The sequence below is a fragment of the Crotalus tigris genome, unplaced genomic scaffold (assembly GCF_016545835.1).
Source record: "Crotalus tigris isolate CLP2741 ecotype Arizona unplaced genomic scaffold, ASM1654583v1 scf7180000020074.1721668, whole genome shotgun sequence".
Lineage (NCBI taxonomy): Eukaryota > Metazoa > Chordata > Lepidosauria > Squamata > Viperidae > Crotalus > Crotalus tigris.
In genome coordinates this window covers 1,034,226-1,049,671 of record NW_024097846.1, presented here as the reverse complement: position 1 = coordinate 1,049,671, position 15,446 = coordinate 1,034,226, and the positions used below count along the sequence as shown (strand labels likewise).

The window sequence follows — 15,446 nt, the reverse complement described above, 5'->3', positions numbered from 1 at the left end:
CGTGCCTCAGGAATCTAGAGTTAATGAGACATAGCGAAAGGCAAATTGTTTAAAAAGTTTATAAAGGATCTTCAGAGTCGAACAAAATCTAGTTCCCAAAAATGTACATGTAGCATACACTTAAAACATATATAGCACAAGAGGTAATCTAAGTTATTCAGTTCTATCAGAGAATCTTTAAGGCAGACATGTCAAACTCGCGACGTCACATGACGTTGCGCAACGTATCGGAGCTTTTTTGCCATTGCCGGCAATGGGGTGGGCGCGGCTCCGGTATGATGAAACCGGACCGCAGGCCGGCAGTTTGACACTCCTGCTTTAAGGTGTCTGTCTTGTTTGTTATTATGATTATTATTTTCATTTGACATGCACTAATGCATATAAAAAAAAGTTCTTACAGCATAGCTAGTAAACCAACAGAAAAGCTTTTGGGTCTTTAAATGCATTATTCCAGAGATACAGTGATGTCCAATAAAGCCAAGTTCAGAAATAAACTCCCCCAAATAAAAGAGGCAAGAAATTCCTCAAATTCTTTTCCAACAGCATAGAAGATTTTTTTTAATTTTTCATACTCTTTTATCATCTGCCTCTTCCTCTAGCACAGGGGTGTCAAACTGCCATCCCCTAGGCCGGATGCATCATGCCGAAACCGCGCCCACCCCATTGATGGCAATGGAAAAAAAATCGAGATATGTCACATGATGTTGCGAGTTTGACACCCCTGCTCTAGCAATTCCAGGCCCCTTTGGTAATCTGATGTGATATGCTCATTGGTTTCTGGGGTTTTGTTATTCAGCGCCTGATAGCAATTGGAAAAAAGATGATGGGAAGCCATCTCCATCGTTAGCGTCATCATTACCTCTTCCTAAAATGGTCAGAAAATTGAGTGTTTTGAAAATAGGGAATGACTTTTGAAGAGAGTTGACGAGATAAACATTTCTCAATCATCTTCCCCACTATTGCAGAGTGGTCAATAATTACAGAGACCCTCTGGGTCAAAGAGCGTTTCTTCATTAATGAACTTATTACTGCCTCCTTTAAACACTGAAAATACCAGGAGTTATTGATTACTTCACTTCAGATCCTGGATTAGAGTGAATGATAACTTCATTGTGAAATGTTCTGGTTCTTCTAAAGCAGTGGTTCTCAACCTTTTTAATGCCGCGACCCCCAACCAGTCATAAGTCGAGGACTACTCAACCGGTCGTAAGTCAAGGACTACTCAATTGGTGCAGCACCGTTTGCAGAATGGGACTTTTGGTGGGCTCAGCAGGGCAGAGACAGCCTGGACAATTCCTATTGGCTTTTGAAAGCCAATAGAATTAGACTCTATTCAAGAGAGTCTATTCTATTGGCTTTCAAAAGCCAATAGAATAAAAGGGAGTAGCACAGCTAAGGAAAAGGGGGAAAAAATGGCGGACTGCGTTGTTTGGCGACCCCCGTGAAATGGTCATTCGACCCCAAATGGAGTCCCGACCCACAGGTTGAGAACCACTGTTCTAAAGGATTGTTGGCTTTTTTCTGAACTTTTGATCATTTTTGTGTTTTTATTGTATTATTTATTTATTTGTTTGTTTGTTTATTAATTATTGTATGTATTTCATTTTTTAATGTGTATGAGTTTCCTAAAGTCATAACACATTGAAGCGAACTATATATTTCATAAATAAAATAATTATAAAGTATGTCCAATTAGAAAAAGCAAGGGTCAAGCAATCAGATGGATGTCTTAATCTCTCTGTGTCTTTACTCACTTAAGGATAAATGAATCTATATTTTACTATTTAAAATATTTATTATTTAAAATTATATCCTTATTTAAATGCTTTGCCTCACTTTCTTACATCTCTCTTTTTTAAAAAAACACCGTACCTTTTAGAAGGGTCTTTTTGAAGACACAACGAAATTAGTTTTCTAAAGGACTTGCCATATTTCTTGGTCATTTCTTTGTCTTCTACTCCTGTTTCCACTGTCGGAGGATCATTCTGCAAGGTCAACATTAATACCTGTTTTTTTAAAAAAATAAAAATTAAAAAAAAATTGGAGAGTACAGTAGTCTTGGCCAAATTAACAATGATTTAAATAATGTTAAATTACAGTATATGTAAAGAAAGCTAGACAATAATTTCAATGCATACATTGAACACAAATAAATATCCTTGACTCTGAACTACCACACCACTTTATAGAATATACAGTGAAACTAGCTATAAATGCCTAAGTATAATTGACAATTTCAGAAATTCAAAACAACCCTAAAGATTTGGGGAGTGGAACTGGTAGGACTACAAAGTCTCAAGTTTCAAGTGGCCACCTGAATATGGATTATGGCACTAATCATCATCTTTCATTCCGATCTACCTCAGGTGTTCTGAAGAAAAAAGAAGGAGAAAACCCTGTCTAAAAAGTTCATTGGGATGGAGACAAATGGAGACAAAAATGGAGAGGCGAGAGGGCAGGGAATCAACATCTTTCAAGCTCTTTAGAACTTATATCTGGGAGGGGGGCACCGATAACCAGGGTCCTAAACTATGTCCCAGCTATTACAAGGTCAGCATACACTTCTGATGCATATCTCACTTACACAGCTTTAGACCCAAACCTGAAAGGTTTGTTACACAACTTTATTTTCCAGCTATGCTTACTTTCATTGGAGGATATTTGTGGTAAGGCGCTGCTCCTGTGGCTAATTCAATGGCTGTTATTCCAAAGCTCCAGATGTCAGCCTTGAAGTCATAGCCTCTCACCTATCATAGGGAAATATAAAAGAGATGAGTTAATTTAGCAATGGTATATTAAATCATTATATGACATCATATATGTGGCTTAGCTGTTAAAATTCTGGGCTTGTCAGCTGGAAAGCCAGCAGCCTGGGTTCAAGACCCAAGTGCCATGTGATGGGGTGAGCTCCCGTCCTCACCTCAGCTCCTGCCAATCTATAAGTTCAAAAGCATGCAAATGAAAGTAAATAAATAGGAGCACTTCAGTGGGAAGGTAACAGCACTTTGTGATGTCACGCTGGCTACATGACCACCCAAATGTCTTCAGACAGTGCTGGATCAATGGCCTCAAAACGGAATGAGCACTGTCCCCTAGAGTCGGCAATGACCAGCGGAGTAAAATCCACAGGCACTCCTTTATCTTTTACTTATTTGACATATTAAACATCTAGGTCTTATACCTGTTCCATGACTTCAGGAGCCATCCAACACGGAGTGCCAACAAAGGTCTTTCTTACTTTGTTACGGGTTACATCACCTCCTGTGGCTAAAAATGCACTAACTCCAAAGTCTAGGAAGAGAAAATAGAGACATTCTTTTAGCATTCAGTTCACTTATTAAACCCCGATTGTAAATGTGAAGCTCCTGTTTAGGTATGCAGCTTAAGTATGAGATTTCTATTTAAATGAAGTGGTTAGTTTAATGTTTTCTCAACAGGTAAGATGTTATGCAGGTTTTAGAAATGAGACATCTCTTCCATCTATGAATCATGTCTGTAAACATTTTTAGTCTCCTTCATAGCACCATAAAACACATACAGAGACTAACAAGAGACCTGTTTGTTTCACGCTACCTACCGTTTGAGGTCAATATTCCCTTACACTCAGTTCAGAATGTAAAGATGCTATTATTAGGTCTGCATCAAAATTCCAGCAGGGTAAGAGCACAAAAAAAAAAAGCAGCCCGACATCTATTTCTGCTTCAAATGTCTTATGAAGATCAGAGGGAAAATATGAACAGTCATGCAAGACTTCAGGGGGGGAAAACTGATTAAAGGGTCAAATGTTGCAGGGGAAGCATAGCAACAGTGTGTGCAAATCAAGAAATAGCTAAAAGCGAAACAGGATCACATCTTATGATGTGTTTCTGGGCTAGATGGAATATAGTAGTTAACTAGGTGGTTTTAGGAACAGAAGAAAATGGGTTACAGGCAAGAAATAGGAACAAAAACGCAAGAAGTAGATTCCTATTATCAGGCAAAAATGGCAAGAACTTTTTATACACAGGGAATATTCATGCACACACTTGTACGCAGGACTCATTATATCTCTCTCTCTCTGTGTGTGTGTGTGTGTATGTAGGGGGACAATACCAAATTCAAATCACCAGCATGACCCCATCCTTATTCTTTTTGTAAATACATCTCGACTCTAAAGCTATGGGTTACTGGTTGCCTATCATTATTGGAAGATTATTCAGAAGAATGTAGACAGCACAATGCATGGCTCATACACGAATATTGCCATTTCTGAGATCAATCATGTGTTTATATAAAAGCAGTCATTCACTTGATGGCAAAATATCAAATACAGTTATAAATCAGATAGATGTAGATGAACTCCCAAGTATTCAGGCTGCAGATCTACCACCAAACTTACTGTTTATTACCTGTTTACTATTTCTTTTTATTATACTTTTTAAAAGTGCTTTTTTAAAAAAATCATTTCAAGATATGCGATGCTAATTTGTGCTTCAGATTCACACTATATACTTCTTTCAGGGATTTCCTAATGCTTTGTACATGATGTGACCTCTGAAGTAGGCTGGACCCTTCGCTTAGTCCAAACTAGAGGTACAAGCTTACCAACTGGTAAGGATGGGACAGGATGTTACGATCACGAGATACCAGTGCTTTAACGATTGTCTTGACTGCCTGTGTGGGTTCAAGCCCAAGCCTTGGCTTTTTATTAATCCCTGAATGTTTTGGGGTCTGAGAATGATCTCTTTGGAGGTGCAGTCTTTCTTTAATGCACTTTTGTCCTATATGTCCAAAATGGTATAGGGTTTCCTGCCTGAGCAAGGGGTTGGACTAGATGACCTCCAAGGTCCCTTCCACCACCACCACCATCATCATCATTATTATTATTATGGATCATCGCACAGTCAGCCAGATGTTCAGACTGGATTTGGCATTTTGTCTACCTATCGAGTCCTTACCCAGGACCTGGGATAGGCAGATGTGGATGTATGATGGTATTACAGATATCGTCGCAGGATGGAAGCAGTTCCTAGTAAGGCCGCCTTTTGCAATTGACTAATAGCGAATTTGTCAATGCCAATGGTGTTCAAGTGGTGCTCCAGTTGTTTTGAGATTTCACCCGGCGCCTATGACTATTGGTGGTGGTGGTGGTATTATTATTATTATTATTATTATTATTATTATTATTATTACTATTATTATTATTTGAAAACAGCAGGCTGGGCCCAACAGCTCCATCTAACAGGGTTCTTCATCTTCAAATAATTTAACTGTACAGAACATCTGCATCCATCTTGAAATCATATAGCACTCATATGTTCAGACAAAATTTTAAAAAAGCGTTCAAAATGCACAATTAAAATTACTTATTTTAAACAGGGAGAAGATTGTAACGAATAGAATTTTACCACTCTTTACCGTGAGCCAACACATATGAGTTAAATACATCAATACACATCCTGGTCTTAAATTTGCAAGGAAGTAATGAAGCCATTTTTCTTAGCAAGTTTTTTTTTTCTCTCAAAACCACAGGAACTATTTGAAGCTAGTAATGCTTATGTAATATTCAGAAACAATGACTTCTTAATAACTGAATGCACTACGTCAAAACAAAGAGGGGATTTCTCCCTTCCACTCTATATTAATATGCAGTTTAATTCTTTTTAGTCCCAACACTTTGGATAACACAACAAAAGTCATAAATCTAAGTTCTAGTCTATATTTATTACAGAAATTATTTCTAGCTTGCAATGATACCATTTGTAAGTTAAAATATTATTAGCAATTACATATCCAAAAAAAAGAAAAGAAAAGAAAGAATTATAGCTTGGAACTATAATGCTAACGCATAGACTAATTTATTATACCTAGTTTTTCTCCAACTCTTAGCTGCTGGGTTGACTTCAAAGTACTATTTCAGGCTTTTGATCATGAGTACTTGAACCGTATGAAGAGTGACAGTTTTACATTTCTGCAAATATTTTCAATATGTAGCAAATATTTTTGATTTCACTGTCCTTTGAGAGGGTCTTGGGGGATTTCAGGGGTCATGTTAAGAAACACCGAGCAAGAGGAATAAATATGCAAAATCTCTCTGTTATACAATCCCTTCAAATGTCTAAACTCTTTGTAACTTGGAACAAAGCTATAGCAATGTATATATGCACATTCTGTTTTGAAAAGCAAGGCCCGTATTAAATAACAGAGTTAAAGGTTTAACAAAAATTATTTGTCAGGAGCAAACTAAGCATTTGATCCAAGGTAATTTTGAGAGGAGAATGAAGACCACTTAATAGCTCTGTTTATAAATATCTTTCCTTAAATTGTCAATCACAGTTCTGGTGGAGACGTTATCATTACTAATTCAACATTGGTCAAATGGTATTCTTATTTGTTTTCCAATTCAAAATAAATTGCCAGAATTTGCAATTGCTACAGGATACATGCACAGCATGCTGTAAATCAGGAGTTCCCAACCGGGGGTACTTGCACCCCCTGGGGGTGCAAGCCGATATTCTAGGGGGTGTGAAAACTTGGGTTTTCAAAATTATAGTGTATATGTATAATTCGTTGCAGTTATTTCGAACTTTTGTAAGGAGTGTGAGAATATACCAGAAGTGTTCTAGGGGTGCGGGGTATAGAAAAGCTTGGGAGCCGCTGCTGTAAACCCTTAATAAGATACTGTACATGCCTCCATGGGCAAAGCAATAAAAATATTCGCAATATATTAGCAGGCTTTCTTCTGTACTACCTTCAACCAAAATAATAGTTCTTTTTGGATCTTTGCATCACGGCTTGTGTCTAGGCCAGTTTGCCATTGTGATTAAGGTACCAGGCTAAAACAGGGAGATGGCGAGTTCTAGTCCTGCCTGCACAAAGCAGCTGGGTGACCTTGGGCCACTCCCCCTCTCTAACCCCAAGGAAGAAGACTACGGCAAACAACTTATGAAAACCCTTGCCAAGAAAACTGCAGGGGGGGTGTCCAGGCAGTCACCAAGAGTCAACACTGCCTCAAAGGCTAAACTAGCTCATTGAAGCCAAGATTCCCATTGTCACCAGCACTGCCATATTGATTGTCATAAACCATTTTATTTTTATTTAATTACATTGTCTCGTGTTCATTCCTTCCAACAATGTGTATATGCCAGCCAAGCTAACATCCAAGTGAACTCAAATCCAGTTACACGTGGTTATGCTATAATCAAATCTGTTAATATTTAAGAGGCAGAAAGATTCAATAAGTTCAACTACAACACATTTATTTATTACATTTTTATGTTGCCCATCTCATCGATACAGCAACTCTGGGCAGCTTGTAATATAAATATAAAATTTAAAAGATAGTATGTGGCAATTAAAATTATGAGAGTTAAACGGAAAAGCTGAAAACCAGACGATGGCTGCCCTGGGGATGGGGATCTCCTCCCCCAATGTAATGTGCCCCTGTTGGGGCCCCTGGCCAGAAGAGACAGCTTTTTCCCCCCCAACACTCCAGAAGGCCAGGAGTGTTGGGGAAGATCTTATCTCTAGTGGGAAAATATTCCAGAGGGCGGGAATCACAGCAGACTGAAAACTTTGGAAAACATAGTAAGCTCTTCCACTGGAACAAGTGGGGCAGGCTAGTCCCTTTGGGGAGAGACAACGCTCAGAAATCCTGGATCCATGCCATAAAGCAGAATTCCCCAACTTTTCCAGCTTTGTGGGCCGGTCCACAAAGCTGTAAAAGTTGGGGAACTCTGCTTTATGGCATGGATCCAGGGTTTGGGGATGGTTCAGCGCGAGAGGCTGGCAAGCATGCATGCGCGTCTACAGCTCCATTTGTGTGAGCAGCAGGCACGTGCGCCCACCACTCACGCAAATGGAGCATCCACACCCACATTTGCCCACTGCTCATGCAAAGGGGGCTATGCCCGCACCCATGCTCAGCCAACTCTTCTATGACCCAGTTCTGAAGGGCTCGAGGCCCGGTAGTGGGCCACAGTCTGGATCTGGGGGATGCCTGCTATAAAGAACTTCAAAGGTAACGACCAAAACCTTGAATTGAACCCAGGAGCAAACTGGCTACTAGTTTGGCTCACATAACAGCCATGTCACACGTACCACTCTCAAGGGGTCTTCAGAACTGTCTGTGCCACTACATTCTATATAATTGTAGCTTCCAAATACTCTTCAAGAGTAGCCCTAAGTAAAGCACATTGCAGTAATCAAAACAAGAGATGACCAGAGCATGATTAACTGTACACAGGACCTCATGATCCAGGAAAGGGCACAACAAGTGCACACCATGAAGTCGCATAAAGGCTCTCCTAGCTACGACCGCTACAACTGCTTTTCTAGGAGGAGTCACGAGACTAGGAGAACTCACAGATTGCACACAGAGTATGTCTGCATGTCTCCAACATTAAATAAAGCCTTTTGGAAACTATCCAGTTTTCTGCCTCACTTGTACCTGGCCATAGTTACCAATTTCACAAAAAGCCAAAATGTTAAATGAACTTTATGGTTTAGTGCCTAGCTTGACTGAAATATTAAAAATATGGTTTCCTGTTTCCTCTGAAATGGTAAGTTAAGATTAATTAAAAGCTTCCCCTAAATAAAATGTCAGAAATGCAGGCAAAATCCTCATATTCATATTACACTTTAAGCAGTAATATTGACTGTACAAACCAAGAGAATGAGTGAAGATACTATATGCATTTGAGATCAGTCAGCTCTGTAAGGAAAAATAAGATGAGAGAACTGAGGGACATATGGTTTTAGCTAACTTTTAAAATAAGGAATCACTCCTTTGTTAAGGGAGCATACAAATATGAGAAATAAATACGACCTTGGTTTGGTATACATTGTACTGTTTTGCCTTATCAAATTGTGAGTGTTCACCCATTATGATTTATCATTATTTGTTAATCATAACAGGCCATTTTGGCTTGTTCAACAAAGAATCCTTAACTGAATTGTTTCAAATGTTATGAAGAACTAGGCTGACATCAAGCTGATGGCATAGGTCATAACTACAAGCTTCAGGTCATTAAGACTGTAATTAGTGTCTTAGTATCAGGAGAATTTTGTGATGGTTCCAAAGTCAAGAATTGCAATGCTGGTACGCTGATTTTTATTGTTCCAGAATTAGAACTCAACAACTTGCCAAAGTCTTTAATACTTTATCACTCTTACAAAGTAACATTAGGCTATGCGTACTATGCAATGCATTATTTAAACAAACCACCATTTGAATTCTTTGCCAAGGTGCCAAGTCTATACCTTCCTTTTGCTGAGAAAAAGGGGATTCATAAAGTTTCTGATACTTTGTGATACTGCGATTCTTCAAAATACTCAAATGAATTTGTGTGACATCCTCCCCATGAATTAAACTATTGTCTTCACTGGCTGATAGCTGGTCAAGAAATAAATAGACCACTCACTTTTAATAATTGATTACTAATCTATACACCAAATAAAACAATGAGATCCATAGAACTTTATAAAAAGAAAAAAAGTATTTCACTGGAAACAAGTCAAAAGAAATGCAGTCAAATGAGCAGGATTCACATCTTAATACAGAAAATTCTCAAAGTGAATATAACAATAAAACCAGAAACTTTTCTTTTGGGTTAAGCGGAAAAAGACTTGGAAAAAACCTGGAACTTTGATATTATACAGTATATGTTGACAGCAACAAGATTACTTTATGCACAAAAATGGGAAGACACTTTGATCCTCACAATGGACCAACGGCTGCAAAAGTTGATGGACTGCTTTGATTAAAGAAAAAAACCACAATTACTTTTGTTTCTGCTTGGAAACCGCTTCCGGACTTTGTGCTTGAGGTGGGAAAAAATGAAACTCTGATTTTGGGTTTTTACGAATTAGATAAGTTTTTTGTTATAGAAATGGATACTTTGTACTATTATGCAAAAGGAAAAAGTTGAGGTTTGATGCTATTATTTTATTTTATTACACCAAAGGGAGTCGGGAGTCAACGCCTTTTCCCCCTTTTCTCTACACTTTTCCTTCCTTTCTTCCGGCCCTCTTTTCCTATTTTTGAATTTTATATTATAAACTAATTAAAAAGATATCCACTATAATTTAAAACGCATTTTAATGTAAGCAGATTATATATTATATTGTATTGCATTGCATTATATTCTGCAATTTATATTGCATAAGCTTAAAATTGGAATTTCATTTTGAAGACAGTCATTTTCATTCATGGAATTTCCTTGCCTTAAATTAACTTCCCTTAAAATATTGCCAATTGCAGCATGTAGCATTTTTAAGCTGCTTTATTTTTCTCTCTCCCAGCATAGATGCACTGTGTGATTTGCAGCTCTCATCCATTCTCCCTTCTCCTCTGTTGTATTTCCCTCCGCAGAATGAATGTCAGATCTAATCAAGTGGTCAGACTCTTGTGCTTTTTATATGCTTTTTTTTTAATGCCTCCAAGTCAATGTTGACTCCTAGAGACTGCCTGGACTAGTCCCTGCAGTTTTCTTAGCAAGATTTTCAGAAGTAATTTATCACTGCCTTCTTCTTCCTATGACTAATTGACTGAGCCAAGTCACTTATCCAACTTTGTGCCTAAGGCGGGACTAGAACTCCTAATGTCCCAGTCTCCAACCTGATGCCTTAACCACTACCCCAAACCTGCTCTCCCTCCGGCATGATTACTCTGCCCAAAAGTACATCTGGATTCCATCCAGGGAAACTGGAAACTCATGTTGCTTTGCGTACCTATCAAAATAGGTAAGTCTGCTCAGAAACCGGGGTGAGAAAGGCACAATTCTTTATCTGTTGTCCCGCCACCCATATGTGGAGAAATGGAATTCTAGAACGCAGATCAGCAGCCATGCTGAATTAATTCGGAAGAGCCCTTCTTCCAGTAATGTATCAAAGGAGAAAAAGTTGAACTGTCAGTGCTCTCCCTATGAACCAGAAGATTTTTCATTTCATCAAAGCAGTGTGAGGAATTACACACAATGCTGACTCACTGCGAGAAGAATGAAAGCTGCTGACAAAACAGATTCTTCCTCCTCTTCTACACAGCATATACAACTTCCAATCTACTCCAGCACCGTAAGTGGGGAGGTGCACAGGAAATAGATAGCAGAAATCCTATTGTCTTGGCAGCTCACAATACTAGTTGCCAATCTACTCTGATTTTTGTACTAGCTGTCCTCTAGAAGTTTCTGACTTGGCGGGTGATAAAAATAAAAGCTGTAGTTCAAAACTGTGAAGCACAACAGATTGGGAACAACTGCATTGTTTCTTGAAAAGCTGACTGATACACTCCATTAAGAAAAAAAAACCTATCTGCTCAGAAAAACTGAACGCTTAGCCTGTAGCTGAATATCACACACTCTTAAACTTAACAAACCATTTACAACATTAATGAGATCTTTTGAAATATCTCAAATTTTCTATCATGCATTTTGAAAATGTAACAATGATGATGATTACCTGCTATCTGTACAGAGCCATCCTCACCCAGAAGAATATTACCAGCTTTTAAATCCCTAGAAAAAGGAATAAACAAAAAAGCATTTAAATTCAGATGTGATGGGAGAGGAGGAAGGAAGGGAGGCTTGTTGTGGAACAATACCACAGAGTGGAATTAAACACTTTCTGGTTGTACAATCTCAGATGATTTCATTTTAAAGATGGCAAACTGAGGGGAAAATATGTTCTTCCACTTACAAAAAGCTCATAGTTTCATTCTTATGCAAGCCGGAACTGCACGTCAGACCACGCTACTTAGCTTCTTTTATCTCATGGAAAACTGCTCTATTATATTCTCCCAGCAAATCAGGGGTTGCAGCTGGCTTTGCATCAATCAATCAATCAATTAAACAATCCCCATTTGCTATTGTGCAAGAGGGAAAGAAATGGAACCAAAGTAATTGTCAAGACAAGAAACTTCCATCCTTTGCAGTTTCAAGGAGAAAGCAGCAATTTTTCTGCCATCTCCCCCATCAAAACAATAGATCAAAAAGAGATTAGGTTTGATCATCCTCTTTGACAGGCAAATAATAATTGCTAACATAGGCAGATGATTTTGTGAGCAGATGAGGCATTATCAACTAAATAGTTAATTTAAGACTAGGATTTATATCTCTTCATGTTGCATTGTACAACTATAGAAGAATTTACAGAATGAGTTCGCTCCCAATCAGGGTTAGATCAGAACCCAGTCTTGAATTTATTTATTGATTTAATCAGTTTATATAGCCGTCCCATCTCAAGTTAACTGAATTAATAATGAAACTTTGCATTCTCAACTCATACACAATGAAGCAACATGCTAGTACCTATGGATTTGTCCGTTTCTGTGTAGATAGTCTAAGCCTTCCAAAACTTCTTTCAGAATTGTGGCTATTATTGATTCCTCAAGCACACCACTCTTGTGCTCTCCTCTGCTCACTACATATTTTATTATATCCAGCATTGAGCCTAGAGAGAGAGAAATTACAGAAGAAAAATGGAACATCAATCTCTTCATCTTGCAGTCCAAGATCCATTATACATATTTAGGTTGCTCTGTATTTCAATTTCAATTTTCTGAGACTTAGAGAACAAATCTAGATCAGAGGTCTCCAAACGTGGCAACTTCAAGATCTGCAGACTTCAACTCCCAGAATTCTCCAGTCACCATGTCTAGCTGAGGAATTCTAGGAAGTCCACTAGTCTTAAAGTTGCCAAGTTTGGAAGCCTCTGATCTAGATAAAATGTGTTGCATTCATTTAAAATATATGGACACATCAATATGACTGAGTACATGAAAAGGCATAGAGAATTGGATCATAAAATCAGAGGACCAAAATGTGCAACAAAATTATAGGAGGTATAAGAAATCTGTAATTAAATTGACCGATTGCTTCAGCAGCCCACTACTGCTGAACATGCTTTTATATGAGATTTTTTTTTAGAGATAACTGCATTTAAAGATATCTGATAGGCAACATAAACTGTCAGGTCACAAGCACATATACACATTTTCCCCACTGAGAAACTTGAAAGAAATTAGAATGAATAGGAAGAGGCCATGTAGACCACCAAATCTAATCCTCTGCTTAGTACAGAAATCTAAATTAAACAATTCTCGGTAGGCGATTGTGCAGGTTCCAGGTGAACGTATTCAATGAAAGCAGAAGCACTATAGAGTTTGTTCTAACACAAACTCAATCACAATTTGCTTCCCTGCAACGTGTTCTGCTTTTGGAGAGGATTAAAAAAAAGAACACTTTTTTCTACATGACATCCTTGCAGATACTTGGAAAAATGTTTTCATATCTTCCTCATTTTTCCTCTTCTCAAATGGAACATCTCATTGCCAGTAACTCTTCTCGTAAGATTTACTTGCATTTCTGATGATCATCTTTCTTGTCCTTGTTTGCATGTATTTTGCTTCCCTCAATGATAATTTTCTGAATTGGAAGCTGTACTTTACTGATGCAGCCTAATATGGCAGCTGCCTTTTTGTAGCTACGTGACTCTGCTGACTCATATTCAGCTTGTAATGAACTACATTCCAACTTCTTTTTCACTGTTACTATTACACCAAGCTAGCATGTCCCATAACAATGTATTTGCTATCTATTTCCTAATTGGAAATCTTAGCGTTTATAATCTTTAATTTTTTTTCTATTATTTGTCAGTCTTTTTTTCTCAATTGCATTTCATTTCTATGATTTTTAACCTACCAAAATTGCGTTGAATTTCACATTTTTAATTAGCCCCAGTTGTGAATTGTCTGCAGGTCTGATAAGTGATCAGTAAAAAAAAAATGCTGAAGCGTATCAGACTCAGGACAGTCGTGAGTCAGACTCAGCAGTCTCAAGCAAAACCGATACACCATGGCTCTCAGGTTCTTTTGAGGGGTAATTAGTCACTTTCCATCAATTTCTGAACTATGACTAGACTTGCATTTTCATCACATTCTCATCATCTCACTCTGCCGAGCCCCAGCCTCTGGATTTGGTTCTAGAAGAAGGAGAAGTTTCTCCCTCAGAGTTGTCTTCTCTTTTCCTTCTTGGGAAGTTGATGTTGTCTAACAGGGTGGGTTGTGCACATATGCACTCTGGAGCTTTCACTCTCTGCAAAATAAGCTGCCCTGGATCAGTTTCCCGCTCCTTCCATAGGTGGGTCAGATAGGGCTGTGGTAGGTCAATCCGTGACTCAACCAACATCTCAATCCTTTGCTCCCCCAGAGGAAGCATTTTCCATGAATGCTGGGCCAAATCAAGGTCAAGCAGTATAGCTATCTGGCCACAGTCCCAACTGGCACACTTCCATAGTTCTTTCCAATCTCCGATCTTGATGACTAGAAGCATTCCTACCTCTACCCTCCCTGCACATAAATTGTCTCAGCTTTCCCCAGTAGAACATCATCAGAAGCACCTTTTGCACTACTGAAATATCCACCATCACGTCTCTCTTCATCACCAGTGGTTAGCCATTCCTAATCATAGCAACTGTCCTTTGAGTAAGGATAACCTCTTTTCCATTCAAGTACTGTTGAATCTGGCATTTCTGGCCCAGGGACTTGAGGATTCACAGAGTTAATTTGGAAATTCCAGCTTGTGACAGCTATTTTTTAAAAAACATCTCCCACTTTTCTACAGCAAAATATCACCATTAATAAATCTCAAGTGTTGAATTTTATATCCTGCATTTATCTATTGTAAACTCACAAAGAAAGGCACTATCTTCTCCCATTCTTAGTATTCAAGAGTTTTGCGCTTTCTTATTAGTTAGCTAGACAACAGTGGCGTTTGTGATAAAATAATCCTCTACTGGATCAACATCATCTCTGCTATATGTGCCAACGTTTTGCAGTTTTACTTCACAAAAGCAGCACTCTTTTCCTCCCTGGGAACTTTCTGCCTTGCAAGCAGCCTGTTTTTCCTGAACCTTTTGCTGTCCCACCTGCACTGTCCAAGTAGTCTCCATCTTGCCTGCCAGCCACCGTGTCCCTGGTCAATTCTTGATCCACTTTGGGATTTTTCCCTGGAGTCAACATCCTGATCTATGTCCTCCTCTGCAGTGCTGGCCTTCTGTGTCCTTTTGCCTCAACTTAGGAGTATGTATCTTCTCTACTGCCTTAGCTGTACCCTTATGCTACCTTCCTCTACTAATTTACTCAAGAGGAGGAAAGTGGCAAACCTCCTGCCCTCTTCAAAAGGTTAGCTGCATATCTTGACACTGTTGAAGTTGCCAAAATACAGAGTGTTGTTCACAGCTGACAAAAGGGCTCACAAAAAAGCATTTTCCTTATTTTTTTTTTATTAAGCTCTAGAAAGTGTCGCAAGTCATTTCTTCAGAAATTTTCACACCTACAAAATGTTCCTCAGGGGAGAAAGCTGGGATGAAAAAAATAAATTAATTATAAGCCTCAGTATAATCTGCCACCAATTAAAGATCAACACAGGTAATCCTCACTTCTTCTTCTTGTGCCATATCCGTTATCGGAC

At 38.5% G+C, this 15,446-nt stretch overlaps 1 protein-coding gene across 2 annotated transcripts in view; it reads right to left on the bottom strand.

Moving 5' to 3' along the window:
* Positions 1 to 15,446, bottom strand: part of STK39 (serine/threonine kinase 39) — a 127,506-nt gene that overhangs the window by 60,325 nt on the left and 51,735 nt on the right. For both annotated transcript variants that reach the window (XM_039365458.1, XM_039365457.1), the window contains exons 4-8: positions 12,285 to 12,426; positions 11,437 to 11,492; positions 3,182 to 3,291; positions 2,646 to 2,747; positions 1,873 to 2,006 (exon numbers count right to left, since the gene is read on the bottom strand). In XM_039365458.1, coding sequence (XP_039221392.1) covers positions 1,873 to 2,006; positions 2,646 to 2,747; positions 3,182 to 3,291; positions 11,437 to 11,492; positions 12,285 to 12,426 — 544 coding nt within the window. The remainder of the gene's footprint in view (positions 1 to 1,872; positions 2,007 to 2,645; positions 2,748 to 3,181; positions 3,292 to 11,436; positions 11,493 to 12,284; positions 12,427 to 15,446) is intronic.